Source organism: Xiphophorus maculatus, chromosome 5 (genome assembly GCF_002775205.1).
Source record: "Xiphophorus maculatus strain JP 163 A chromosome 5, X_maculatus-5.0-male, whole genome shotgun sequence".
Classification (NCBI taxonomy): Eukaryota; Metazoa; Chordata; class Actinopteri; order Cyprinodontiformes; family Poeciliidae; genus Xiphophorus; species Xiphophorus maculatus.
In genome coordinates, this window is record NC_036447.1 from 2382267 (window position 1) to 2408714 (window position 26448).

A 26448-nucleotide genomic window follows, 5' to 3' on the forward strand; every position below is an offset into this window, starting at 1 on the left:
TCCTTGTTAGCAGCATTTTTAATAAATGCTCAACATTCCTCTTTTTTATCAATTATTTTTCATTGTAGAGTTTTCATAAAATTAATTCTTCATTCTTCTAATATTCCAACTTTATTTTGGTAATATTAACTTTATTCTCTGATTATTACAACTTTATTCTCATTTTATTGAGACATTATGCTGGTGATATAATTTTATTATTATTATTATTATGACTTCATTCTGGTGATCTTTTTCTGGCAATATAACTTTATTCTTGAGATGATTTTCTTTTTCTTAGCCTGGCTCTTTATCAGTCCTGGAGAGGGAGGAGATTTTGAACCTTGGTTGCTTAAAGTAGATTTAGGGTCATGGATGACCTTTGACATTGTGAATCCCAGGACTGACGACTGCAGAGTCGACGAGTCGGTAGAACGGGAAGCGTTGTGTCTCGGTCGGCGCCGCTGGTTTACCAACTTCTGTGGTTTGTTCCAGAGATTCTGCCGGCACGGATCTGTCCAAGCGGTCTTAAGCTGAAACGCACCGTCAGGTTGATAGAAACATTTTATACAAGACATAAACAAAAGGTTCAGACATTTCAGGAACAAAACTTCAAGTCATAAGACTTCCATTACACAAAAATCAGTTTTACATCAGTTTCTGACCCGGTTTTACTAAAACGCAGCAGAACTTTGGCTCAGTACGGAAAGACAAAGTTCGTCCTGATTAGAAAGATTAAATAAAAAATCCTGTTTTCAGTCTTTTTGTGTACGTGGCTGTGAGCCCAGAAACAAACTGGGTCAGGGACGCAGGGGGGAATAAAAGCAATGAGAGCCGAACTCGGGACCAGAGAGAAGACCGACGGAGCGCAGAAACCTCTGGGTCCTTTGTCACTGTAAGTCACTTCTAAAAATATTTTTAAAATTCAGCTGCTGTGAAAATAACAATTGTTCAGCCTGTGAAATATATATTGAGGAAATGGCATTAATCCAGGCATGAACTGTTTTAATCTGGACCTTACAGAATGACTGACGGAGGAAAATAACTCAAAGCAGAAAATACGTGAAAACGTTAAAAAGTTGCCTTTGAATAGTTGCAGTGCTGGAGCTTCCTGTGTGTTTCAGTGGGAGATGTGGAGCTTCTTGTGTGTTTCAGTGGGAGATGTGGAGCTTCTTGTGTGTTTCAGTGGGAGATGTGGAGCTTCCTGTGTGTTTCAGTGGGAGATGTGGAGCTTCTTGCTGGTTTTTGGGCTCCTCTGCTGGGGATCCCACGGATCAGTGACCTGCAAGGACGACAGCGATGCTGAAGTGGACTGGTGAGAAAATACCGAACATCAAATTGCAATAATTTGTTACAAGCTGGACTGGAAACCGGCTAACAGCTCAGAATGAATCGCCATGGTAACAACATGATCATGAATTGACAATAAAACCAAATCTAAGTTGGATAAAGTCAACTTCATTGTTTATAAAATTGTTTTTTTTTATTCTTCATCAGGTACATTTTATACAAGATGCCCTACAACGTTCCGACTCCCAATGAGCCCACCACTGGTACCGAGTATTTCTACATGGACTCGAAGGGAAGGAACCTGGAGTTGAACAACATCAACAGCGCCAACAGCGCTCTGGGAAATACGCTGAGGCCTCTTTTCAGATCCATTAGAAACATGGTGCCGTCTGCTCTTCCATTTCCTACAATCCATTTACATACATGTTCCAGGGCTGAAACGATTAATCGTGATTAATTGATTGTTGAAATAATCTTCATTTAATGTAGTAATCGATTAATCGTTAGCTGGAGACTCAAGAAAAGGGTCATTACTGTCAAAACAAGACATTCAGAGCAGAAATTAAGACAAAACTGTACAAAGAATTTTCATGTTTTGCATTTAAGATTTAAAAATCTTCTTTGTACGTTTGTTTTACTCAGAACTCCGTACTGTGATACTGTGGTATTGTACATAAACAAATATTTTTTTTCTTATATAAAAAAGAAATTTACTTGTTTTTAAGCTTTTAATCTATTTTCAATACTGTATAAAATAACTTTAAGCAGTTAAATTAAAAATCTTCACAATTTTCCATTTTTTTTATTTGATTAATCTTCAGAATAATCGTTACTTGCTAGCTGCAGCCCTAACATGCTCTACAGTTCATAGTAATATTCTGTAGATCAGTGGATCAACGCCTCATAATTTTACTGCGGCCCGTTGGGCCTTTATCTGTCGAACCGCCAGATAAAGCTTTGCATGCTGCTGTGCCAGCTAAAGTTCACATGCCACCATTTTTTGGCCCGATTTTCCCTTTTCAGAACGTTCCGAGTTCTAAGACAGACATTTGATGATCGTAAGCGATCATCCCGCGGCGCGTGGTGTGCCAAGACTGATTGAGTTGGATTTTATATTGTTTTTAAACATGTTCTACTCAGAACTCAAGCTACGTAGCTTTAGCTTCACCTGGTTAGCATATGTGAAAGAATGTCATTTTATTGCATTATAGGCAATAAAATGTATTTTTCTTATTCAAAAAAGGAATTAAACTGTTTATTTTAATCTATTAATGCATTTCTAATATTAAATAAAAGATCTGCAGCATTTTTATTTGATTAATCATCAGAAGAGTCATGACGGAGCGGCCACGTCTCCCAACCAGCCTGGACTCCTGCCCTCTGAGTTCATGTTCGGTGCCTCAGTTAGTTATTAACAGTGTCTGAGCAGAAATGCTGCAGTCTGTAAACTCTGAACGATGAAGGTTGTGTTTGCAGGACGAGACCTTCGGGTTCATCAGCTACAGTGACCAGCCGCCAGGATGTGACGCCAAGCCAAATAGGTTTGGCCACAGCAAAGGTAGAGGAAGCATTTAATCGCTTTAATATTGATGGGCTATTGCCAATGTCTTTCCACACCTTTCAGCTCTGGAGAAGCTAACTGCTAACACAGAACTGCTAATTTTGATGAAGAGCAGTTAGTTAATGCATCTGTTCAGGATGGCGGCTTCCTTTCCAAGTTTATTAGTATGTCACATTTCAGCAGCAACGCAGTTCAAAGTGCTTTACAGCATTTATCGTATTGTTTATCATGTATTGTGGTAAATTTCTTTTGACTAAGAATTTTGATTTATTGTTGTCACAATAAATTCCAGTTGATATTTAATCAGAATCAGCCTTTGTTGCCAGTGAACAGTGATGTTTGTTTCAGTACAGCCCGTTCAAAGAACAACAAAAACACAAACAATATAAAACATGAGCAGAGGGCGCCTGAGGCTGCAGCCATCATGGGAGGCGCTGTGCTTTCATTGGATGAGAATAACAACCTCAGGTTATCTATATTGTCAGGATTGTTATTTTTACTATTTTTTCTCCACTGTTTGCTCGATGAAAGGATCAATAAATATCAATAATTTGGAAGTTTGTTCCAGATTGCAGGAGCATAGAAGCTGAATGATGCTTCTCCATCTTTGCATCTGGTTCTGGGGATGCAGAGCAGACAGAACCAGAACCAGAAAAGTCTATTTTCTCAGTGGAAGGACTTTAAAACTGGGTGATGTTTTCTATCTTCCTGGTTTTAGTCAGAACGCCAGCAGCAGCGTTCTGGATCAGCTGCAGCTGGAGGATTGATTTTCTTAGGCTGTGAAGACTCTCCTGCAGATAAATGCCTGGATGAGTTTTTCTAGATCTGGCTGAGACATTAGTCCTTTAATCCTGTAAATGTCCTTCAGGTGATAAAAGGCCGACTTTGTAACTGTCTTTATGTGGCTTTGAAGGTTTGAGTCAGAGTTCATCACTACTCCCAGATTTCAGGTCATTCATACCAACTCCAAGGCCGAGTCTTCAGTCCTTCAAGAAATTAAATCCGTTTTTGCTTCATCTGTTTTTCTGAAACTGTTTATTTTCATATTTAAGTATTCCTGACCTTTGACCCATGTGATGTCAAACGTCACAGGACGGGTTTCATTTCCCATTCTCTATGATAATGAAAGTCTTGTTTGTTTTTTCCTGCAGGACTCGTGATGGTGGACAGTACCAGTACAGGAGTCTGGATCTTGCACAGCACCCCTCAGTTCCCCTTCAGAAGGGAGCAGAACAACTTCTGGCCAACCAGCGGGAATAGAAACGCTCAAACATTTATCTGTGTGACGTTCAACTACAACCAGTTCACTACGATAGGTTTGAGTTCAGACAGTATACTGTAGGATTTACTACTGATGAATTATTTCTAATTACACGTTGTTTGATGTTTGCAGGAACACATCTGAAGTACATCAATGCGTTTCCATTTGAACATTATATCCCAGACGATTTTCACGAGGAACTAAAAAATGTCGTGAAATGGACAGAAGGCTCTCCGTACAGACCTGATAAGGTTGAGGTCTCAATGCTGACATCCAAAGGGAACCAAGGCTTTCAAATCTTTGCTAAACAAGCCCATAACAATGAAGAGGGTAAGAGTCGTCCTCTCCTGATTGTTCTTTAATATTCTCCATTTAAAACTCCAACAGAACCAGAACCTGTCGCTAAACCAGGAGAGGATGTTCAGTCTGTTTATTGACTAAATAATCTGAGAACTTTTATCAAATAGGTTATGAGAAGATGTCCTGAACGCATCACAGATTTTCATTGGTTTATTTATTCTATTCGTATAGATTTAAGTAAGTCAGTGTTTCAGCTGTTTTGCAGTCTCGTGGAAGTTTGTTCCAGATTTGAGAACAAACATGTCCATATGTGGGATATGTATGCTGTGTATGTGTATGTGTTGCATACACATACACAGCAAAGTATGTGTATGTGTATGCAACACATACTTTCCTACAGAAGTGTTTGAACGCATAGGATCAAGGTTGCAGATCTCTGTATGGTTGTTTTTGTCTGATTTCTGTTCACATCTACACAACAAACTCATCAAAGAGGGAAACCGACTTAAATGGACCCCAACAAGCTGCCTCTTCTTCTTCCAGTTGGAGATCTCTACCGAAGCATTGCCAACAACATCAAGAGCGACATCTACGCCCAGACATGGCGCTGCCCGGACGACCAGTCCAAATCCTACTGTCCCAGTCCTTGGTCAGTCATCAATGTCGAAGGCCTAAGAGTGGGTAACCAGAAGACGTGGAACCCTAACGTGGACCATTCCAAGTGGTGCGTAGCTAAGGATCAGAACAAACACTGGACCTGCATCGCCGACATGAACAGGGCCGTATCTCAGTTCAAGCGGTTCGGCGGGGCGCTCTGCATCCACCTCGAGTGGGTCCAACGTCACTTTCTGAGATTTGTTAACCATCCTCAGCCCTGTCTGAAACGTCGCCTAGTTTGTGATCCAAACTCTGATGGAGACAATCTTCAGATTATCGGTTAGATCGGCAGAGTCCACATCGATCGCATCAGATCAATGCTTTGTAGACTTAAGCCTTTCGATCAGAAAAGTGGAGATAATTCCAGAATAAATTACTGTTACAATAAAATGCATGTTTCTTCCTGGTTGTTTGAAAAATTACATTTCAATGAAGAAATCATTAAACCTGATTTTTAAGAAGCTGTTGCTCTGATGTAAACTTCTGAGTAATAAATCACTCAAAGCTCCATGTTTATCTCTGCCTTTATTCCTGTCCTGATCTTCTTGATCTTTAACTCCAGAGGTCAAGAAAAGTTAGAAACACTTTTTGTATCAATGTTAATTTTTGCAAAAATAAGAAACACATTTTTTCCATAAAACTGGATTTAGCACCTTTTCCTACATTACAAATTCAGAATAAATTACAAAACATTTTTATAGTGATAAAAATGTTTTTATTTTTTCACAGCTCATAAACACAGAAATACATGATAAGAAAGTTCAAAGTGATTTAATTCCCTTGTACAGCTTTAAGAAACAGAAACATTTTCAGGTTTTCATATTAGCGTTTGTTGGCAGTTTGAGTGCAAATCTGCATTGAGAGATGAACCAAGAACTGGATAAGACAACAACATGGATTCCCTTTATTGTCTTTACGCAGTGAGCTTTAAAGATGACCTATTATGCTTCCTTGAACACGTTAGGGTAGACTTATGGCCTATACAAAACATGTTTTGCACAAAATCATTCTTAGATAAGGACATTGTATTTTAGTTTGGGCTGTTTTAGGGGGACATTACTTTAAATCCAAACAAGCTGCTGTTGGCCACGCCCCCCAACTCAACGTTTACACTCACATGAGAAAATGGCTGCAAACGGATGCAAAATTATATAACTGCACACCTTTGAAAAGCAGAAGTAGAGCCTGATGCACATCCAACAAGAATGCACCAAGTGGTTTCTGGATGGTAAGTCAACAACGAAACTCTTACCTTTTCCAGCAGCCATTGTACAGCGCATACAGCGGTAAAACCAGCTGCTCAAATGTACTGGAGCTCGGCTCGGGTTGCTAGGTAACGGGCGGAATTCTGCTGGGGTTGCTAGGTGACGGGTGGAATTCTGCTGGGGTTGCTAGGTGACGGGCGGAATTCTGCTGGGGTTGCTAGGTGACGGGTGGAATTCTGCTGGGGTTGCTAGGTAACGGGTGGAATTCTGCTGGCGTTGCTAGGTGACGGGCGGAATTCTGCTGGGGTTGCTAGGTGACGGGTGGAATTCTGCTGGGGTTGCTAGGTAACGGGCGGAATTCTGCTGGGGTTGCTAGGTGACGGGCAGTGCCTGCTAATTTGAGATGTCACATTCACAAAAAACATCAATTTATTGCCAAAACTGACTGAGTGTTTTTAGGCTTTGGCTGTTTTTAGAAGCAGTAGAAACCCAAATGGTCGTATAAAAATGTGCAAAAAGTGAATTTTGCACGATGGGTCCAGTAGGATCAATGGTGCCTCTGAGGAAATACCTGAGACTAGAAAACCCCTGAAACATTTCTGAATGTTATGCTGCTACTCACCAAACAAGATCAATTACAAAAAAATTTAAAGACTAAGATTAAAAACTTCCTGATAGGTTCAACTTTATCAGATACAGTGATTTATGAGCAGAAGGCTTCTCTGTGCAAATTATCTGCCAGGAATGTTTTCAACATATAAAAAGAAACAAAACAACTAGATCTTTTTCTCATCTTTGTGGAGTGGATCAGCCGTACCAGCTGAGATTTAAACCAACCAATCGAACCGTTGATCACTTCTTCGGCCGGAAGTAGAGCTTCTTGGTGAGCATCGAAGCGAAGCACGGTACCTGTTTTTTGCCAATTGCGCTGCGGTCATTGCAGTTCCCGACTCGGCGCATCGAGACCATTCTGTTGACCAGCGTGAGCAGCTGCGTGAACTCCAGCGAGCTGCCGTACATCTTGAGTAACTCACACAGATCCTGGATGTACCACGAGCCGTTGATGGTCTCCCTGTGGGAGTAGTAACCTGAAAACCAAAGCGGGAGCAAAATTTCCTAATGTAAACAATAACATTCAACTGTAAGAAAGCAACAGTGCTACTTTTGACCTGACCACGCCCCTCAGTGCTTTTTGGCTCCGCCCACTTTGTTGGATTTTTCTACATTTGTTTAGGGGGCGGGGCTTATGCTTTCACAGGGGGGTTAGTTACACTTTGACTCATCATTGTCCATTTTAGGCAACATTTCTTTTAGTTTATTTTACATTACTTAGCTTCTTTTAAGATCCACTGGCTCATTACTTAATAAGGATTTAACTGAAGTGCCAAAAAAATATTTTTATTTTAAATATTTATCTGCATTTGCCTTTTTAAAGACAAAGTGTTGTCAATAATTTCTTCCAATAAAACACAACTACCTTGTCATATTTAAAACTCTCTTGTCAACTTTGAACATTTCTGAACATGGCGGGCTGCAGTTGGACTGAGCTTGCGCCGCCGTCACCGGCGCCGGAAATGGAAAGTTTTCTGAACATAACGCGGACGGCTCACCTTCAGCAACAGAGTAACACATGATGAAATCGGCGCCGGCAGGGAGGGTGTGGATGGCGCAGGCGTCCACCACCGTCTCATTTGTCTTCACGTCGTTGTCCACGGCGTCGCAGGGCGTCACGGGAACGTCATGCTGTTCCCCACGGCAAGCCTTCACACATGGAAACATTCAGACCTTCTGCTGTTTCCTAAACCCAAAGGTTTCACTGCCATGTTTCTACCTGCACAACAAAGATCTTGGGTTTTCCGACGAGGCTCTGGCACTTGTCTCCTTTGAACATGGCGGTGATGTCCTGGATGCTGATCTTGCCGTCGTATGCGTAGACGTGATCGTTCTCGCCGTGGCTAAGGAAGGCGAGCAGGAAGCAGTCGGCGTCTGAGTGATCGTCTTCGGCAGCTGGAGGAACAAAATGAAGGTTTGATCAGCAGCTAAAGATCATTTCACATCAAGAGAATACTCCTTCCTTCGTCCAACAATTAGGGTGCATTCACACCAGCCCAGTTTAGTCCACTTTAATCAAACTCCGGTCCATTTGTCTAGAAAGGCAGATCAAACGATTAGAAATAATCGTTTGATCTGCCTACAAACCCCTGGCTCACATATAGTTCTGTATGTGAGCACCAAGTGGACCGGACTCGGTCCAAAAGCAGGAAGTGGACTACAGCGCAGGGCATGTGGTTATTGCTGCAGCGCCCCAACAGGCGAGGAGGGGAACAGGTTTTTTATTTAGTTTGGATCGTTTCACTTGGTGAAATCAAACTGTACCAGCTGAAAACGTAACAAATGTTGCAACTTTGGTGTCCAATCGAATCAGGTCTAACGGACCATCAGGGGTGAAAACATCCTTAAAGCTGCAGTAACTTTTATAAAAGAATTCGTTAAAAGCGTCACCATGTCATGAAAGTTCATCAGAACAGGTCGCTCTCCTCTGCCTGCTCTCTGACCTGAAGAAACGCCGGACCACTTCCGACCAAAAACAACCAATCACAGCCTCCTGGTTCTGATTGGTTGTTTCCAGTTAGAACTGGGAGAACTGGAGAAGGTAGAGGAGTTTGATTTTTTTCACAGATTATGTGTCTCATCAACAAAAACATAAAAAATAAACATTTTTAATAAAGGTTACTGCAGCTTTAAATACTTTTATATTTAAAACAAGGAAATAAACTATATATTCTGATAGACAGAAGGTTCCAGTACCTTCATGGATTTTTTCCAGGACGTCCACCAGTTTGTAGTCGTCATAACTCCTGACATCAAAGTTCAGCTCCAGCAGTCTGGAGAGACAGAATGAGCTCAGATAAAGCTGCTGCGCCTGAGCGGCCGGTTCTTCCTGCTTCAGGAAAACAAACCTCCTCTCTAAGTTGTGGCGGTCGGCGTTGGTCCCGTTTCTGGTGTTCAGGCCCAGGCGCCAGAAGAAACGCTCCTGGTTGAAGATGAGAGCGACGCCTCGCCGCTTTCTGGTCATCCTGTATTCCTCCGCAGGATCCAAAACGACGGGGCTGCTGCACAACGAAACATCAGCACATGAACGATTAATCAGACTGAAAATGATGACTATTGAAATAATCGTCAACTAATATAGTAATCAATTAATCATTAACTGGATATGCTGACTAAAAATAAGGCCATTTTCTAAAATAATAACACACTCAGGGCAGTAAATAAGCCAAAACAATATGTAGCTTTTGCATTATTAAAAAAAGTCAAGAAATAAAAGTCAAGATCACGAGAATAAAGTCGTACAAGAATAAAGTCATATGATGAAGTGGCAACATCATCACATTCTCATAATACTACAAATTTATTCTCATAATTAAATATTCTTATCATTATTTTATTTATTATTTTCTCTAATACTCCATGGAACTACACAGAACTCCTCTAGAGGCAGTTTTAGCTTTACCCGCTTTAAATTATGTAAAAAAAAATAAAATAAAAACCTCTTAAACTCCTTCAGCTCCTTAATCATTAATTGCTTCATCAGAATAACAGATCAGCCTTTCACTGTATTCATGCTGAGGTCAGCAGAAAGGCCTGAGCTTTCCACATCTTGAATTATTTGTTTGTATTTTTATGCATTTCTAGTGTTGTATAAAATAAGCTGAAGTGGTTAAATAAAAAATCAGCCAATTCCTTTAAAACTTACTGTCAGAATAATCAATAGAATAAATTGATCACTAAAATAATCGTTAATTGAATGTTGTTAATCTGCAGGTGACAGAAACACAGAATAAAAAGTGATTACCTTCTGAAGAAACCATCCGTCTCCGTTAAACTCTCTGCAGACGCTGCAGAACGAAAAGACATTTCTAAATCAATAACACTCAAAAGGCAAAAGAAAAAAGAAAAGAAAGAAAAGTCGACTCGACTCCAGTCACACCCTGCTGACTGGCCTCCCAGTCTGTGCTGGGAAAACGCTGCAGATCCACAGCGAGTCTTTAATCTGTCGCTGGGATTATTCAGCTCATTATACATGAAAGAAACTAAATAATGAAATGATGCAGGAGTCATTTTGGCCAAAACTACCCAAAATTATTCTTCTTCTTTCCTCCAGTCGTTCCCGTTTCTACGAGGTCGGCTGCTTGGCTCAATCACAAACATCCGACTTTATAATCTCAGAGGTAAGAAAACAGACAACATCCAACTTTTAAACAGGACAAATTGTTCTAGAAATTTGTGAGTTTTTGGTGAAAATTTGCTTTTCTTTTTATCTACAGTGGCCTAAATACTGCCAACAATTTTATTATTATTATTATTATTATAAAGTTTCCAGTGAATCTTCTAATCAAAGCTTAAGCATCTTCAGTCAGAGGCTTCTTCAGATCTGCTGTAATACAGACTGCTACAGGAGATCTTTCCTGCCTACAGCCATCAGTATCTACAACTCTGAAGAAACTTGGATGATATTAATTACAGTATTTAGTTTCCCTTTCGATAAATAAAGTATTTTTGAATTCAATCAATCAATTATTAAAAAAAACAAAACAAATACATTTATTGATTAATGTTTTTGCACTATGATGTGGTTTTTCAGCCTTATAAAAATGTATTCATTTGTTATTTAATCAACACAAAATCGACAAAGATTTGCACACATCTGTAGTGGAAAGGCAGCTTGATAAAAAAAAAACAGAAAGCAGCTGTGTTTTCACACTCATGCATGTTTTTGCACGTCTCCTGCTGCAGGCTGGTGACTTCAGCAGCATTTATTACAGCTAAACATTCAGGTGCTTGGTTTTTCCTATGTTGCAATAAACAGAGATACTTAAACCACAGAGTACACAGAATCAGGATTTACTGGGCTAGCATTTCATTTTTAGTGAGTTAAAGATGAAAGTGATCTGCATGGCTGCACAGATTTAGCTCAACGTGAGAAAAAGTAAAAACAGAAAACTGCTTTAATAAATATGTGCAGTTTTCTGCAGTATATGTTGTTGGTATGTTAAAATATCCATTTAGTTTGGTCATAAATGATTTCGGCACCATAAAAACTCTTCTGAAAGTCTGATAAAATACTTCATACTCTGTGAAATGCACTAATATGTCATCATTTTTATAATAATAAAAAGTTTTTATTATAGTAATAAAAAATCAGCCAAGTTTAATAAAAGTGAATTGATGTGATGTTTTAGTTTTGCTTTTATTTTTAAAGAAGATCATTCATGTAGAGGTTACTCACCCACACTGTCAGTGGCTGTGGACGCGCTTCCTGGACAGGAAGGAGAAACAAATCTCAGAAAAATGATTTACATTCCTAAACCTGTTTAACAAGCTGCAACACGACACCCACTGAGAAGGAAAAAAAGCATTTCAAAAAAATAAAACTATAAAATAATAATAATAATAATAATAATAATAATAATAATAATAATAATAATAATAATAATAATAATAATAATAATGCAAAAAAAAGAAGCTATTTCTATGACTGGAGTTTTATAACATGCTGAGATGAACTGAAACGTGAAACACAGTAAACATCTGGGAACAGATTAGAAACGAAAATGTATCGCAGTTCAGTTCAGTTGTTCTTGTGACTTTAACTGTTGAGGTTTTTTTTAGATAGTTTCAGATTTAAAACATAAACATGTAATAAAGTTGTTCTTTTTACCTGCAACGTCACCTGACATGTTGACTCTTCGTCTTGGCTCGGAGTGGAAAATTGGAAGCTGCTTCCTTAAAACAACCAGCAAAACTAGCTGACACTTAGTCCCGCCCCCGCGATGTGATTGGCTGGAAATTGAAACCGGAGAGAACGATTGGTTGTCTTGAATTAAAAAGGAAGAAGTTTACGGAAACGACTGGCGAAATCGAACAAGGCGTTTTACGGATGTTATGAATCTATCAGCTCGCAGGAGCTTAAAGATTGTAATCAGTTCACTTTACACGTCACTCCATATGTCCACTCAGTTAAAGCAGGGGTGTCCAAAGCGTGGTTCAGGGGCCAAATTGTGGCAATTTAACTGACTTTGTGAGACCAAGAATGCAAGATATTTGGCCAGCAATACAGCAAGTTTTTTTTTAATTTGGAAACTTAATATATAAAATATTTGGTGGAATGCAAAAGTTTTTATATTTTAATAGTCATGCCCTTTTTATTGTATTTACCCAACAGTGGGACAGGGTCACTGATTTTTTGATTTCCACGGAAGCACAAAGCAAAAAAGAATGAAACACAAAAACAGGACAATATTTAATTATTTAATATGTTAAATGAGCCTTTGGCTGATTTCTATATGTTTTTCCTGATTGATCTTTGATTTTCTGTTCATTTGCTATTATTTTGTTCAAAATAAAGGGAAAAAAAATCTGAAAAAAGTATTTCTTTTGCCTTAAATGTCTTATTCTGTCCCCCACCTATCATTAGTGGGGGACAGAATAAGAATAAATTTATTTAGTATCATAATTAGTGTTTCTAATTAATTTGACCATTGACCCTAGGATAAGTTCACAGGGATTACAAGAACGTTGAGATTAGCATCATGTGAGAATAATCCAGAATAAAAAGCGACACTGTTTGTTATAAGATATTGCAGAACATTGTTGTGTGCTTTATTGCTGACCTTTGAACTCTGTAAAACCCTTTTTACTGTTTGTTAAAATGTTGTGTCCAGTCAAAACATGAATGAAACCAGTTTCCATTTCATCACAGAAACCTGTGGATTTACAACAATACATATATAAATAGTGGATCGCAAAGGGACAAATATTAGCTACCACCTACAAGAAAAATTGTTTATGTTACATTCACTTTGCATTGCAGTGTTTAATTTTAGCCAAAGAGGCTACATCCCTGAGAAAAATCTACATGTTTTCAGAAAAGTTTATTTATCCGGCGTCCGAATTTCAGAGTCTGTTTGTCTGCAGCGCCGTCAGAGCTCCTTCTTCACCTCGTACTGGCACACGCAGGCCTCCCGCTGGCTGTCCAGGTACGGCTTGCAGCCCAGGTGCATGACGGCGTCAAAGAGGAGCTTGACTGCAGACTCGCATGCTGCGAAGGGTTGAAGAGCAGAAAAACAAGCAGGAAGATCAGCAAAACATTCAGGATAAGTGTATTAAATATATAAATACTTCTTTGAATAGTTTGAAATATGTTTTAACAACAAAAGAACATCTGGCTGCTCAGGAGTAAAACCTTAAATAATGACGGTTAGATTTGAATTTCAGCTCATAAGAGCCTGATGACATTTAAAATAAAGCTTTGGCTCCATCTAGTGGACAATATGTGTCAAAACTTTAACCTGCAGCTTTCAGTTTTACCTCCTATGGCAACAAGAAATAAATAAGTTTGAACATTTATTATAAAGTTTCTACAAATGTTATTATAGCTGCACGATGGAATAAAATACAATAAATAAATAAATAGTTTTGTTTGAGTCACTCCTGCTATTAAGTTAAAGTGACTTGATTTATGTTAAAACATTCACAGCAGAAATCTAAAAAAAAATCCAGTTTTTCTTTTCACATGATCACAAAAAAACTGGATTATCTGAAGTTTTCAAGAAAAAAAATTATTAGAATAAAAAAAAGATGTGATTTAAAAAAAACATGCCCCTTAATTGTGTGATATTAACTAAACTTTTTACCTCAAAATGATTAAAAATTATATTATATATAGTTATATATTATAAAATGGTCTTTGTAAATAAGAAAAAAAACAACATGACAGAGATGTAAATCTCCACCAGAAAACTGGAAAAGTCATAAGTTTGCAAGAAAAAAATGTTCACATTTAAAGCTGCAGTATGTAACTTTTATTTAAAAATAAATCTTTTTTTTTTTAACATATTTGTTGAAACTATCACCATGTCATAAAACAAGTAATGAAACAAATAATCTGTGCCTTCTCTCAGTGCTAACCAGAAACAACAAATCAGAGCCAGGAGGCGGGTCTTAGCGCTGACAATCACCCACAGCAGATCCTGTTATGAATGCTAAGGCTAGTTAGCAAGGACAGCTCATAAATAATTTTCTCAACTAAGTTGTTTCTTCACCATTAGGACATTTTGTAGTAAGTACATGAGGGTAATTGGCAGCAATAAGACCCGCCTCCTGGCTCTGCTTCGCTTGGAGTGAGCGGTGCATGTCTTCAAGGAGCAGGTGGAAGAAATCAATGTTTTCACAGATTATCTGTTTCATCACCTGTCACAAGATGGCAACTGTTTTAACACATATGTAAAAACAAAAACAAACACTTTTATAAACGTTACAAACGGGAGCTTTAGGTTTTCTGATGGCGGCAGAAGGCGACCTCCAGGTCGACCTCTTACCCTGGACCGTCTGGGCCAATCCCAGAGTCCTTTGCACGTTCCTGCAGATGGTCTCCAGGCAGTCCTGGAACTGATCGTCGCAGTCGTGCTTCAGGCGGCCGCAGGAGTCGTAGCAGCGGTCGTGCTGGTTGCAGCATTTGGTCATGGACGGGATTCCCAGGTCGAACTGGAAACGACAGGACGGTGACTGGGTTTACTGGACTCACAGGAAAACAAAGCGTATTTACCAAAACTGAAGCAGATTACATGAAATCCAAAAAGCGGGGAGCCGCATCCGTTGGGTGGAGGGTGCCTGTAGCCGGGACGAGGCATCGGCTTGAATCCTGACAGACAGAAGGAGGAAAGCTGCTGCGCTGAGATGAGACACTGGAATAAATTCACTTTTCAATATTTCTCTTACTTACTGATAGAATTTCTTCAAATCCTAATCACTGTCTTTACGATGCCATGGTAAAGAATAATGTGGATTTTTTTTGTTCCCTTGTCCTGACTGACACCTTTGATCTACAAAATTCTTTTACTGTTTTCTGTCTTTAACCCCGAGGTGTCCAGATCTTTTTGGTAATTTGAAAATATTCAAGAGATGGGCATAATCTTCCCCCAATTAAAACTGCTAAATAATTTTATTATTAATTATTCTTATTTACTTTTTCAAAAATAAATCAGACATTGCAATATTTTAAGGGAAAGTAAAGTAAAACTTATTTTAGATCCAAAAAACACTGCATTGTAAAACGGTCATTATGGAGAAAAAAAGGAAAACATTTCTGACAAAAAAATTCTGAAATTTTGAGATTAAGCTCAGAAATTTTCTAGAAAAAAAAAAATAATATCTGAGTTTCAGAAGTTGAAGATTTCCATTTTTTCTCAGATTAATCTCAACATTTCTGAGGGTTTTTTTTTCTCTAAATTTTTACTTTTGAAGCTTAGAAATGTCCTTGTTTTATCTAGAACATTTCTGGGATTAATCTAAAAAATTAAAGTTTTTTTCTCGCCAATTTTTGTTTTTTGTAGCTCAGAAATTTCCACGTTTCTTCTACAAAATGTCTCGGATTAATATAAAAGATTCTGAGTTTCCTGGCAGAAATTTACTCTTTTTTTTTTTTTTACAATGACTTTAAATCATAATTATAGAAAAAAAAACACCTCAGATGTTTACATTAATAAAAATAATGTCCAGATTCACACAAAATGATTCCAAGAGCCGCAAAGACTGAAAGGTGTTGGACTCATTTTGTTTTCTAGCAACGCACAAAGCGTTGAGTTGGGTTTTCAAACATGAGCTTAATTATGGATCGGCACAACATCCGAGGGAAGGAGAAACTTGACGGACAGGAAAATACTGGGAGAGTTTGGGAGATTAGATTTTCTATCTTACTGTATCGGGGGAAACAAAAGTATTGCTTTCTGCAAACAGTCTCAAGTTGTTTTTTGGTTTGCAGAAATTGTTGCTTTGGAACAAACCAAACTTTGTTGATGTCACCCGACATCCAGGTTTCAGCTCCCTCATTATTTTATGTGTTTTGAACTCTTTTAAACAAAACAGTCGTAACTGGTTTAACACCAAAGAAAAATGGCGGTGAAGTCCTCAGACTCACCATCGCTGCATGAGTACCGACAGAGTCCGTCATCCCCGCCGAACAGGTCCAGCGCTACGTTCAGGTACGTGTCGATCTTGTGAATCCCGTTCCGGATGGTTCTCAGAGTCATCCTCCAGTCCGGGGTCTCCGGTTCTTCCTCACAGGCAGAAACATCTGGGAAAAGCCCGCAGCAGCAGAGCAGACCGAGCAGCAGAACCGGGACGGACAGCAGCGCACCTGGACCCATCATGCCAGCTGAAGTTCTGCCTGACCTCCCGCTGTCATGACATGTCATGTCTGACATGTTTTAGCTAAAAACATACCAGCGATCAGACAATTATCAGTTGTAACATTACTTCCGGGTTTCCAATGTCACGTGATCCTGGACAAACAATGTCGTCACTTTTGGGAATCGTCACAGAGGATCCGTCTTGAATCAGAGTAACGTTTTTAACAGTAAAGGTTGTTACTAGTTATTAATGAACTACATTACCCACAGTTCACAGCGGCGCAAAAATCCTGACGTTTAACCATCAAAGTACAGAAGATGATTATTAGGGGTTTAGAGTTTATATCGCAGAAATCCGAGGAAAACAAGAATAAAGACACAAATTAAAAATAAAAAAATATGAATTTAGTCAGAATTAAAATGATTAAAAAGTCAAAATTCTGAGATTAAAGCCAGACGTCTAAAGAAACTGAGTTCTGAAATTAGTCAGAACTCCAATTAAAGGCAAATTTGAGAAAAAAAGTCAGAATTCTGAGAAAAAATAGGTTAGGAATCTGAAATTAGAATTCATTATAAAAATTCTAAATTTTCAGATTAACGCTAGAAATCTGAGGGAAAAAAATAATTCTGAGAAAAGGAGAAAATTCAGACTTCCCATCCATCCCAGAACTCTAATCCAAATAACTTAATGCTAAAGATGAGGAAAAGAAGCGTTAGCTTTAAAATGCAGGTTTATGACTTTAATATATTTAATCAAAACATCTCCTATCAGCTTCCTCCACCTGCAAAATTTAAAATATTCCAGGTAAAATTTTGTTTCTGTGTAAAAACTGTGCTACAGCACCCCCTGCTGGATGGATGTCACATTGAAAATTCACACTCATTGGTTTTAGCTTTTGAGAAATTTGACTTTAGTCCCAATGATAAACATAGCTTTATAAAAATGCTTCTTAGTATCCTTATTAACCTCGAGGAATCCAATCATTTGCAGAAAAAAACTATCCCTGCTAATCAAACTCCAGGAAAATCCACACAGATATAGAAGCAGAGAACACTGTAAATCCAGACTACAGTACCAGTTTGACTTTATTTAAATGATCAGGCCAGCACTGCAGAGAAAATCAGTTTCTTCTACAGTTACTTAAATATGTGCCAAAACTTTTAAACATTCAAAAATGAAAGTGTACAACCATTAATGGATGAAGATGTTGATGTGCACCGATTTCCACTTTTAACCTGAATTCAATTTTGCAGAAGAAAATCCAAATAATTAATTTTCTCCACAAAAAAACAAAACAAAAAAAACCATCCAGACTCTGTTGCTCCTTCATGATATGGATGTCAGTGAATAACTTCTCAGAAACGATGCCGAAATCTCACCGTTAAATCTACAGCCAGGCGTCCGGGTCCCTCTGGCTCAATAAAAATAAGTCTGGTCTAAGTATTGGTCGGTGTGCAGACCAGTTCGTTACGATGCAACAAGGCGATTCCTGGGATCAGGCTGGAATGAGGAGGAGGAAGAGCCGTTCGCAAACAATAAGACGCTTTTTAACCTTAAATAATTTAATAATCTTTTGCTCCTATCGTAAAGCCTCTCTGTTTAAAAAAAAACAAACTTATACATCTATTCATATATTCACATTTTCTACAATCTCATCCGCCTCGGAAAAGGTTGTTTAGTCTGTCCAGCTCCTTGCAGTTCTCCATCGTCATAAGCTCCGCCTTCTTCCGCATGCGGTCGTCTCTGTAGACCTTCGCCGCGTAAAGCAGGTCCGTTTCTGCAGGAGAAAAACAGCGTTAAGACGGCGAGAACGAAGGAGACGTTAAAGGACAAAGCGTCGGTTACTGACTCGTCTGTCTCTCCTTCCAGCAGGTGTTCCTGACGTTCGTCACGTAGTCTTCTTCTACGTTTTTCTCTATTTGCTGCAGAGCCGAGCCTTTAAACTCCGATTTGAAATCCCGAGTGACGTAATAATCGACACGCAGGTTGTCTGTCTGCCTCTTCACGGTCTGACCCGTCGACCTGGAACAAGACAGAGGACAACACAAAAATATTTAGTCTAACTTATTGAATGACATGAATTAAAACACTAAGATATGTTTAGATGTTTGTACAAAACCTTTTTATTTAAACCAGACAATAGAGACGCAAATCTGTCAAGAGTCCAGCGAGTCGATTCTGACTTTTAGGGTCATGATTGAGATCAGAAACCAATTTTTCTATTGAAACGGTTTGGAAATTTTGTTTAAAATGTCCTTACAAAGCAGCAAACAGTTATTTGAAGCTGCTGGAGCCTCTGGAACCTCAAGGTGGAGGATCCTCCAGAGGCTTGTGGTGCACGAACCTACTATTGGCCCCCTAACCAGAGCTCAAAAGCAGAACTGGTCCCAGTGGGCCCAGCCGGACATGAAGATTAATTTTCACACAGACTTGTTCACTGATGACTGCTGTACAACCCTGGATGGTCCAGATGGACGCAGTAGTGGATTGGTCACAACCCAACACGACTGTGACGTCAGCAAGGAGGAGGTGGCGTCATGCTGTGGGCTGAAATCACGGGGAGAGAGAGAGAGAGCTGATCGGCCCCTTCAGAATCCCTGAAGGTCTGAAAATGACCTCAGCAAAGTATCTGGACTTTCTGACTGATCACTTTCTGTCATGGTTCAAAAAGAAGAGCCGTACTTCCGTAGCAAAATCATCTTCATGCATGACAATGAATGCTGCAAGGAATACCACTGTGTCATTGACCTTACCAAGCTCCGCCCACAACCGACCCACGTGACCACAAGTCTCATAAGCAAAGCCTCGCGGCTCGTTGTTTTTATGTAAACATGACTGATTAGTGCATCATTTCTACCGGATTTTCACAATATATCAGCTACTAAATGGACAGAGGAACTAACAAGTTCATGTCATCATCTGGGAGGAAGTTACTGGTTTCTCAGTCACAAGCTGGTTGCAAACCTGAGGCCAGCAGGTGCCAGTCAGTTATGGTAGATCTGAACTTTGACCTCAATATGAGAAGCTACAGACTGATAGGAGGAACCAAAGAGCTCTGTAAAGGTAAAGGAAAATCTTCTGAAGTTGGGATATAATTCATTTAATTTCACATAATTACCGCGGCAGAAGCCATTTGTTTGTTAAAATTTTATGAAATATATTTGTTCTGTTTGATGTTTGTTGTGAATGACGTAAACTCACAAACAACGAGGTAATTAGTCCAACGTTTAGAAACTACAGCGGCTGTAATGAGCCACAGCAAAGGGAAACAAAGGTAAAATAACCTGAACAGGTGATCAACTCAAAACCACTCCTACCTTTTTACTCTCTCTCTCTGTGTAGTTTAAGCACACCTGTTACCGTGGCAACCGCCTGCTCCCCGCAAGACGAGCAAAGATTAGTTAAAAACATAACATTCAGTCCGTTACGATATCAAGTTTCCAGGCTTGATATTTATTTATCGATTATTAATCAGCGCTTCCCTGAACACAGCGACGGTTGACTGACTAGCTGTACTTGGTGCTAACGTGGCTAACAGAGTAACAGTTTAGTCCAAAGCCTTTTCTGCTAAAATAAAATCTTTAGTGTATGTCAGATACAGACACGTTGGATATTGATCTGTTTAGCTAACGTCAGACTGTATAGCAGACAGGCTTCAAGGTGTAGAAGTTGTATCAGTTCTGCCTTTATGCTGTTCTTAGCTAACGGGAAGCTAAGTGTGTTTGTGAGACGGACACGTAGAATGGGCATCAGCCAATGAAAAGCGGCCCCTGTGGTAAGGTCCATCGGCTGCTATGGGCATAAAAGGAGAGAAACTCATGGTGTGGTCACCATCCTCCTCTGACCTCTGACCTCAACCCTATTGAGAACCTTTGGAGTTTCCTCAAACAGAAGATCTGTGGAATCCAGTTCATATCAACCAGCAGCTCTGGGAAGGTTTTCTGACATCCAGCAAAGAAATTCAAGCAGAAACTTTCCACAAACTCACAAGTTCAATGGATCAAGAATTGTGCTGTGATACTAAAGAAGGTCCAATGTTAACATGTAACTGGGTCTGTTAAGATGTTTTTAACTGAAATAGCTTTTGATTTTAGTACATGTGACCACTTAATGCTGCACATTCAAAGAATGACCGTTTGCAGTTCTTTATAATCCATAAAATGTTTAGAAAATCTGCTGTGCATAATAATTTGGAACATTTTGCATTTTGAGTTTTTTATTTTTGAAAAAAATACTGTTCAGTAAAATTTAATTTAATTTTGATTTGAAAATTATACTGACCATCATTTGCATTGACCATTTAAGAAAATCTGAGAAAATATCACTTGCATAATAATTTGGAACGCAGTGTATATAAAAAAAATAGATATAAGCATAAAATTCTGTAAATTAAATTATCAGTATTATGCCAACTTATCTGTGTGCTTTTTCTAAAAAAAAAAACAATAATAATAACAATGATACTACTACTAATAATAATAATATAATTTCTATATATAAATATATTATTTATAAGATATAATTTCTCAAAATTCTATTTTACTGGAACGTACAAAATAAATAATTTTATAAATACATATACAAAATATTTTAAATGAAAAATATACAAAATGATTATTTCAGCTCAACTTTGTCGAATTGAAATAAACAACAACAATATTATTGTTTATTGCAAAAAGTCTGGAACAATTTATCATCCAGTTAAATTTGTTTTCATGACGGGAGCATTTGTGTTTCACTTCTTATCACTTTTATCATTATCTCAATAGTGGCACAAAATATTGTAATGAAACTAAGTCCATATGACCCGCTCCCCGCCTCTGTACTAGTTTAGTTCCTGTTTATTACAGCCATGCGTAGCATCTGATGAAATTACACTTTTCAGCCTAATTGGTTCGCTCCCAATAGACAGAAACATTCCATGTTCTTTTCTGTGACATTTTAAAAGTTGATTAGAAACCCAGCTGTGTGCAGACGTACGGTCTGGAGTAGAGGCTGTACGGCGGAGGGGAAACCATCATCTGGCTCAGAATCGAGACTAAAATCAGAACCACGATGGGCATCAGCTGGATGAACATCGAGAAGCCGCCCTGCAGAGAAACAGAGATGACATCTGTAAGATGGAGGCAATTCCGAGACAGAAACCAATCTGAAAGGAATCGGCGTACGTCTCCTCGCTCCTCGGTCCGCTCCTGGCGGTCGTTGTGATGGCTGTAACTCGTCCTGCCGTTGGTGAACGTGTGAGCGCTGGCTGCAGACAGAACATCACAGCTGGGGTCAGAAACCTGCCGCCATGTTGTCCAGACAACAGCGGCGCTCTACGTTAGCATAAAATATCTAACAACCATCCTGACAAAAATCATGAGGGAAACAAAAGATTTGTTTCTACATTGGTAATTATCAGGGATGCATCGATATGGAAATCTGGGCTGATGCAATATCTGGACTGGGAGCTCATCAGACTGTGCAGCAAGAGATATTTGTGGTATTTATCTGTATTAGTATGAATAATTAATTAAAAACAAACACAGGTTGCTTAAATTTGAAACTCAGTTTCAAAGTCTTGTTTGAACAAAAGCATCATTGATTAAAATAATCAACACACTAAGATTGAAAAAACCGTTTCATTCCTTAAATGCCCAGTGGATCTAATTAGCATCAAACCTAAATTAAAATTAATGGTGGGTGCAATGTTCAAATTAATGTTCAATAAAAAAATGCTTTTTGGAAAACTGGATATAAATTCAGGCATTAAGAGGTTAATGTTGGTGAATTGTGTTTCTGTAGCAACAATGTGACTAATGGTGCGTTCATGGACTGTTGTCTTACAGGAGGGGAAGCCGCCGCCGAAGAACATGTTGAAGAGGTCTTCAGGCGTGACGTCGGCCTCGAAGCCCCGGTGGAAGTCGAAGCCGCCGCCATGGGATTGGCTCGGGCTGCTGGGCTCCTCCCCGCCCGTCACGTCGTACTGCCGCCGCTTCGCCGGATTGCTCAGAACCGCATACGCATTCCCAATCTCTGAAGGGAAGAAAGCAACAAATACCCAGCAGGTTAGAGGTAATGACACTAACTGGTCACCAAGGAGAAAAAATAACAGATTCATTCTTCTATCAGTTGTGAAATGAAGGTCAGGTGTTCAGTTCATCCTTCCACTTAACTTTCCACTTGGCTAAATCTCAACAATTGTCCCTATGATAACATTTTCATGTTAAAAATAATATTTTAATTGGCCTGATGTAACATTATAGTTTTCTCAGAATCAAAATTTGGGGTTTTTATTGCCTCCAAGTCCTAATGACAAAAACATAACAGAAATAAACACATAAAATGTGTTTATAAAATTATTTTTACATTTCACTTTACAATTTTATTATTAATCCATTTATCAGTAAAATGTTCAATTAAAAATGCATCATTTTGCTCTAATTTTCCGACTAAACATTATAATAATGTGTATTAAAGTAGACAAAAGCTGATCTGCATGTAGAAAACAAACAGTTTCTTCAGCGCGCAGTGAGTTACTTTTAAAGGCCTCCGTTGCTCCCGGTGCGTGGTTTTTGTCTGGGTGGAACTTGAGAGCGAGTTTCCTGTACGCCTTCTTCAGGTCGTCGTCTTCGGCTTCTTTGTTCACACCCAGAACTTCGTAATAATCCTTACAACTCTTTATTCTGCAGGACAGAAACATGGAGAGAAAGACCCAAACGTCAGGTTTAAACCTCTGATCATCTGTAGAACTCAGATGTTTCTCTGCCTTGATCGGTTATTTTCTGAAAACAGGCTCATGTGCTACAGCAGAGAACCGCTGGTGGTCCTCACAAACACAGAAAAGAAACAGAAAAACAACAAACTACACCAACACTATCTTTACTCTTGCTTTATTACGACTTTATTCAGATAATGACTTTATTTTTGTATTATTTTGACTTTGCCATATGACTTTATTCTCAAGTTATTATGACTTTATTGTAATGGCTGGTTTCATATTATTTTGGCTTCATTTTCATATTATTTTTACTTTATTTTCATATTATTTTTACTTTATTTTCGTAATATTTTGATTTTGTTGTATTTTTTGCACTCTATTTTTGTATTATTTTAACTTTATTGTCATATTAAGTTTTCGTCTAAATAATCTCGACTCATCTTGTTGATGTTGAAGACTCAGGAGAAAGTTGAGTTCAGGATCGGCCGTTCTGTGTTTCCACCAGAGGTCTGTGGATAATCTGATTTATTTTTAGATGCTTTTTCCCAGATAAAGAGTTTTGAGTTTTATAAAATCAGGATCCAGGTGACTGATGGTTCCTGAAACTGAATCAGGAGATGCTTCAGGAGCTTAAGCGCCGTTTTGTTTTGTTTTATCTTCTTAAAACAGATTTATTAAATCTTCCAGCAGAACTTTACAGAATAAACTTCAGATTATATAATGAAACATGTATAAACCATCTATCACTGTTTTTTTTATGTTCGTTTCAGTCGCCTGGTTTCCACCGTTAGCGTCTCTCAGCGCCGCCTCACGGGAAGAGCCAAAGATAACTGGTTCCCATGGCAACGGCTACACACCACACACAGGCGGGGTTCAAGGTTCATATTGAAAGTGTTTCTGCGCTGATCCTCCACTCTCACCTGCGGACTCCCTCCACCTGCTCGTCTGTGAAGCTTTTGGAGTCGCCTCCCGCTGGTTCCTGACTCTGTCCTCCCGCCTGCGACGTTTCCGAGCAATCTTTGGGCCGCCGGCGAAACGCGCCGTTACCCGCCGAGCTCCCATTCCTCGTTAACGAGTCCAACAGAGCTGGAGAAAACCAGAAACAGGAGAAATACGGGTGAAATAAAATGGAACGAAGCATTCAGCGAGGCGCAGAGCTTCAAAATGATGAAATATTGATACAGATTTAATGGAAAAGTTAAAACTGGAAATCACTTTTTCACACAGGGTTTTTTCTCCTTTAATAACAAACTTTCATTTAAACAGATATGCAAAAATAAGATAAAACAGGAGAACAGGAAGGGTGTAAATACTTTTTATCCCACTGATAAAAAGTTGTAGAAACAGCAAAATGTTTTTCTCAAGCTTTCAATCATTAATCAGATCAGTTTCTGTTTTACTGGAATGTTTTATTAAAATAAAGAGGAACTGGTAAATAAAATAAAATGAAACAAATCGTTACGTTTGGGGCAAAGCAACAAAATGAATGGATGGATGCATTATAACAGTTTATTTTTTCTTTAATTCCTCCTGGAAATGGAAACATTCAAACTTTCTTTTTGTTCTTCTCTCATCTAAACCTATAAAATCTTCCAGTCTGTCTATACAGCCTAAACCACAGCATAGCAACATGTTACAGTAGCAGATTATTAGTGTAACATGCTGTCATGCAGACGTTTGACCCACCTGGACGTGTTAGCCTGTGTTAGCCTAAGTTAGCCTGTGTTAGCCTGCCTGTTTTCCTGCCATGTGTCCAGGATTACCAAAGCTCAGTGGGCCAATCATTCGATTAAAGGATTTGCCTCCTTCCTGGCTAAAGCTAACCACTAGTCCGCTACCAAACTTGCTGGTTCTGAACTATGACCCCAATGTATCCGAAAGTGAAATTAGATCTAAACCCAACTTAATAAATCAACAGACATTAGCCTCTGACCTGATGGATTGATTGGTAAATAAAAAATAAGAATAAGGTTATTGCTGTGAAACTAAGCAGAGCTGAAGAGGATTAGAGCCACCGGAAAAACAAAACATTTTCTCTGAATTCTGAGAATATAAATCTGAATTAATAAGGAAAAAAAGTCAGAATTATTAGAGGGGGGGGGGGTCACAATTTAGGAGAGAAAAAACAGATTTAACAGGAAAGAAAAATCAGGATTAATAGAAAAAAAGACAAAACTAATAAGAAAAAAAGGTCAGTTTTTCTAAAGTTAAAATTGAAAAAAGTCTGAATTAAGTGGAAAAAAGTCAATTTATGCAAATTCAAATCGATTTAAAAAAAAAACATTTTATTGATCCCAAAGGGAAATTAAATATGCAGGGACAAAGTAAAAATTAATAGAAAAGAAAAGTCGAAATTAATCAGGAAAAAGTCAGGGTTATTAGCAAAAAATATTCATAATTAATGGGGGTCAAAAGTCAAAAATTATGGGGAAAAAGTTCCCAATAAAGAATAAAGACAGGTAAAAATATTTCCCCCCCAACAAGAACAAAAGTCAATTTTGAGATTTATATCCGAGATTAAAGTCAGAATCTCCGTTTTCTATGACCCAAATCTTCTTCCGCATGACATAAATTAAATTCACTAATAAGTGAATTAAACCTAGAGTTTAAAACGCCTGTTTCCCTTTAAATTGAGCACAAGCTAAGCTAGGTTAGGCCAAAAGCTCAGCTGGCTAACTGGGACCTTTGTTACTAAATTTACCAGAATCACAAAAGTTACTTTCTATCAGTAAAGGAGCCCAAACGGATGTTTGTGATCATTTTAGTCCATCCAGAGTTTCTCACCCTGAATGGCGGTAGAGAACATTAGCTACATGCTAACAGCAGGTTGATTCATACAGACAGGAGCTAAGCTAGCCTCCTCCCCGGCTAACCTAGCCTAGCCTCACCTCTGGCTCTGTCGGTCGGGAACAGTTTCTCCGCTTTGTTGAGGAACTTGAAGGCTTTATCTTTGTCTCCTGCTTCCAGGGCTTTTGTGGCGATGTTGATACATTTCTCGGCTTCGTCTCTGTTCCCTTCCATCTTCTTTTTCCTCTTCCTCCTCCCCCTGCAGTCAGCTGATTAGCTCAAACCACGTGATCACTGACAGGTAAACCGAGGCGGTGTTCTGACTATCTGTGCTACCTCGTCAGATTTTCCTACCGTAGCACGGATAGATGGCTGTCCATCTGTCGGTGCTACCCGTCTAAAACGTCTACCGTAATTATTGGATAACATTATTTGAGGGACGAGACCGAAGCTTAGGAGTTAATCTTAGCATGTGATCGGAATAATTTATATACACGACAAAACCACAAAAATA

At 38.8% G+C, this 26448-nt stretch overlaps 4 protein-coding genes across 6 annotated transcripts; 1 reads left to right on the forward strand and 3 right to left on the reverse strand.

The window, feature by feature from the left end:
- The first annotated feature begins 773 nt into the window (after window positions 1-773).
- Window positions 774-5558, forward strand: LOC102225782 (deoxyribonuclease-2-beta-like). Of its 3 annotated transcripts, none has more exons than XM_023333062.1 (7): window positions 774-874; window positions 1166-1294; window positions 1477-1651; window positions 2746-2827; window positions 3982-4146; window positions 4224-4421; window positions 4935-5558. In XM_023333062.1, the coding sequence occupies exons 1-7, from the start codon at window positions 807-809 to the stop codon at window positions 5330-5332; spliced, it is 1215 nt and encodes a 404-aa protein (XP_023188830.1). In that variant the 5' UTR covers window positions 774-806; the 3' UTR covers window positions 5333-5558. The 3 variants fall into 3 exon arrangements, with proteins under 3 accessions (XP_023188830.1, XP_023188831.1, XP_014331658.1); XM_023333063.1 differs by having other exon boundaries at window positions 791-874; window positions 1104-1294; XM_014476172.2 differs by having other exon boundaries at window positions 802-874; window positions 1197-1294.
- A 1010-nt stretch (window positions 5559-6568) lies between these two features.
- Window positions 6569-12064, reverse strand: casp6 (caspase 6). The gene is made up of 8 exons (XM_005797618.3): window positions 11976-12064; window positions 11544-11573; window positions 10110-10152; window positions 9214-9366; window positions 9062-9138; window positions 8085-8260; window positions 7864-8014; window positions 6569-7341 (listed from the first exon to the last, which is right to left on the reverse strand). Exons 1-8 carry the CDS (start codon window positions 11992-11994, stop codon window positions 7106-7108), a joined length of 885 nt encoding a protein of 294 aa, XP_005797675.2. The 5' UTR covers window positions 11995-12064; the 3' UTR covers window positions 6569-7105.
- Window positions 12065-12880: 816 nt separating this feature from the next.
- Window positions 12881-16675, reverse strand: pla2g12a (phospholipase A2 group XIIA). The gene is made up of 4 exons (XM_005797652.3): window positions 16233-16675; window positions 14881-14957; window positions 14635-14800; window positions 12881-13355 (listed from the first exon to the last, which is right to left on the reverse strand). The coding sequence occupies exons 1-4, from the start codon at window positions 16516-16518 to the stop codon at window positions 13237-13239; spliced, it is 648 nt and encodes a 215-aa protein (XP_005797709.3). The 5' UTR covers window positions 16519-16675; the 3' UTR covers window positions 12881-13236.
- Window positions 16676-17511: 836 nt separating this feature from the next.
- dnajb14 (DnaJ heat shock protein family (Hsp40) member B14) lies at window positions 17512-26222 on the reverse strand. Its single transcript, XM_005797617.3, has 8 exons — window positions 26036-26222; window positions 24068-24233; window positions 22967-23112; window positions 22274-22462; window positions 21613-21695; window positions 21425-21534; window positions 18294-18466; window positions 17512-18221 (listed from the first exon to the last, which is right to left on the reverse strand). The coding sequence occupies exons 1-8, from the start codon at window positions 26166-26168 to the stop codon at window positions 18097-18099; spliced, it is 1125 nt and encodes a 374-aa protein (XP_005797674.1). The 5' UTR covers window positions 26169-26222; the 3' UTR covers window positions 17512-18096.
- Window positions 26223-26448: the final 226 nt, after the last annotated feature.

Excerpts from the sequence above, each read along its gene's own strand:
- pla2g12a (XM_005797652.3), bottom strand. The coding sequence starts at position 16,518 with ATGTCAGACATGACATGTCATGACAGCGGGAGGTCAGGCAGAACTTCA. Across the intron at positions 14,958-16,232 it reads TCGGTACTCATGCAGCGATG|GATTCAAGCCGATGCCTCGT; the intron begins GTGAGTCTGAGG and ends TCTGTCTGTCAG. Across the intron at positions 14,801-14,880 it reads CCCCGCTTTTTGGATTTCAT|TTCGACCTGGGAATCCCGTC; the intron begins GTAATCTGCTTC and ends TGTCGTTTCCAG.
- LOC102225782 (XM_023333062.1), top strand. The coding sequence starts at position 807 with ATGAGAGCCGAACTCGGGACCAGAGAGAAGACCGACGGAGCGCAGAAA. Across the intron at positions 2,828-3,981 it reads TAGGTTTGGCCACAGCAAAG|GACTCGTGATGGTGGACAGT; the intron begins GTAGAGGAAGCA and ends TTTTTCCTGCAG. Across the intron at positions 4,147-4,223 it reads CAACCAGTTCACTACGATAG|GAACACATCTGAAGTACATC; the intron begins GTTTGAGTTCAG and ends TGATGTTTGCAG.
- casp6 (XM_005797618.3), bottom strand. Across the intron at positions 9,139-9,213 it reads CGCCACAACTTAGAGAGGAG|ACTGCTGGAGCTGAACTTTG; the intron begins GTTTGTTTTCCT and ends CTGTCTCTCCAG. Across the intron at positions 7,342-7,863 it reads GTGTTACTCTGTTGCTGAAG|GTTACTACTCCCACAGGGAG; the intron begins GTGAGCCGTCCG and ends TTTGGTTTTCAG.
- dnajb14 (XM_005797617.3), bottom strand. The coding sequence starts at position 26,168 with ATGGAAGGGAACAGAGACGAAGCCGAGAAATGTATCAACATCGCCACA. Across the intron at positions 23,113-24,067 it reads CAGGTGGAGGGAGTCCGCAG|AATAAAGAGTTGTAAGGATT; the intron begins GTGAGAGTGGAG and ends TCTGTCCTGCAG. Across the intron at positions 22,463-22,966 it reads AGCAACGGAGGCCTTTAAAA|AGATTGGGAATGCGTATGCG; the intron begins GTAACTCACTGC and ends TCTTCCCTTCAG.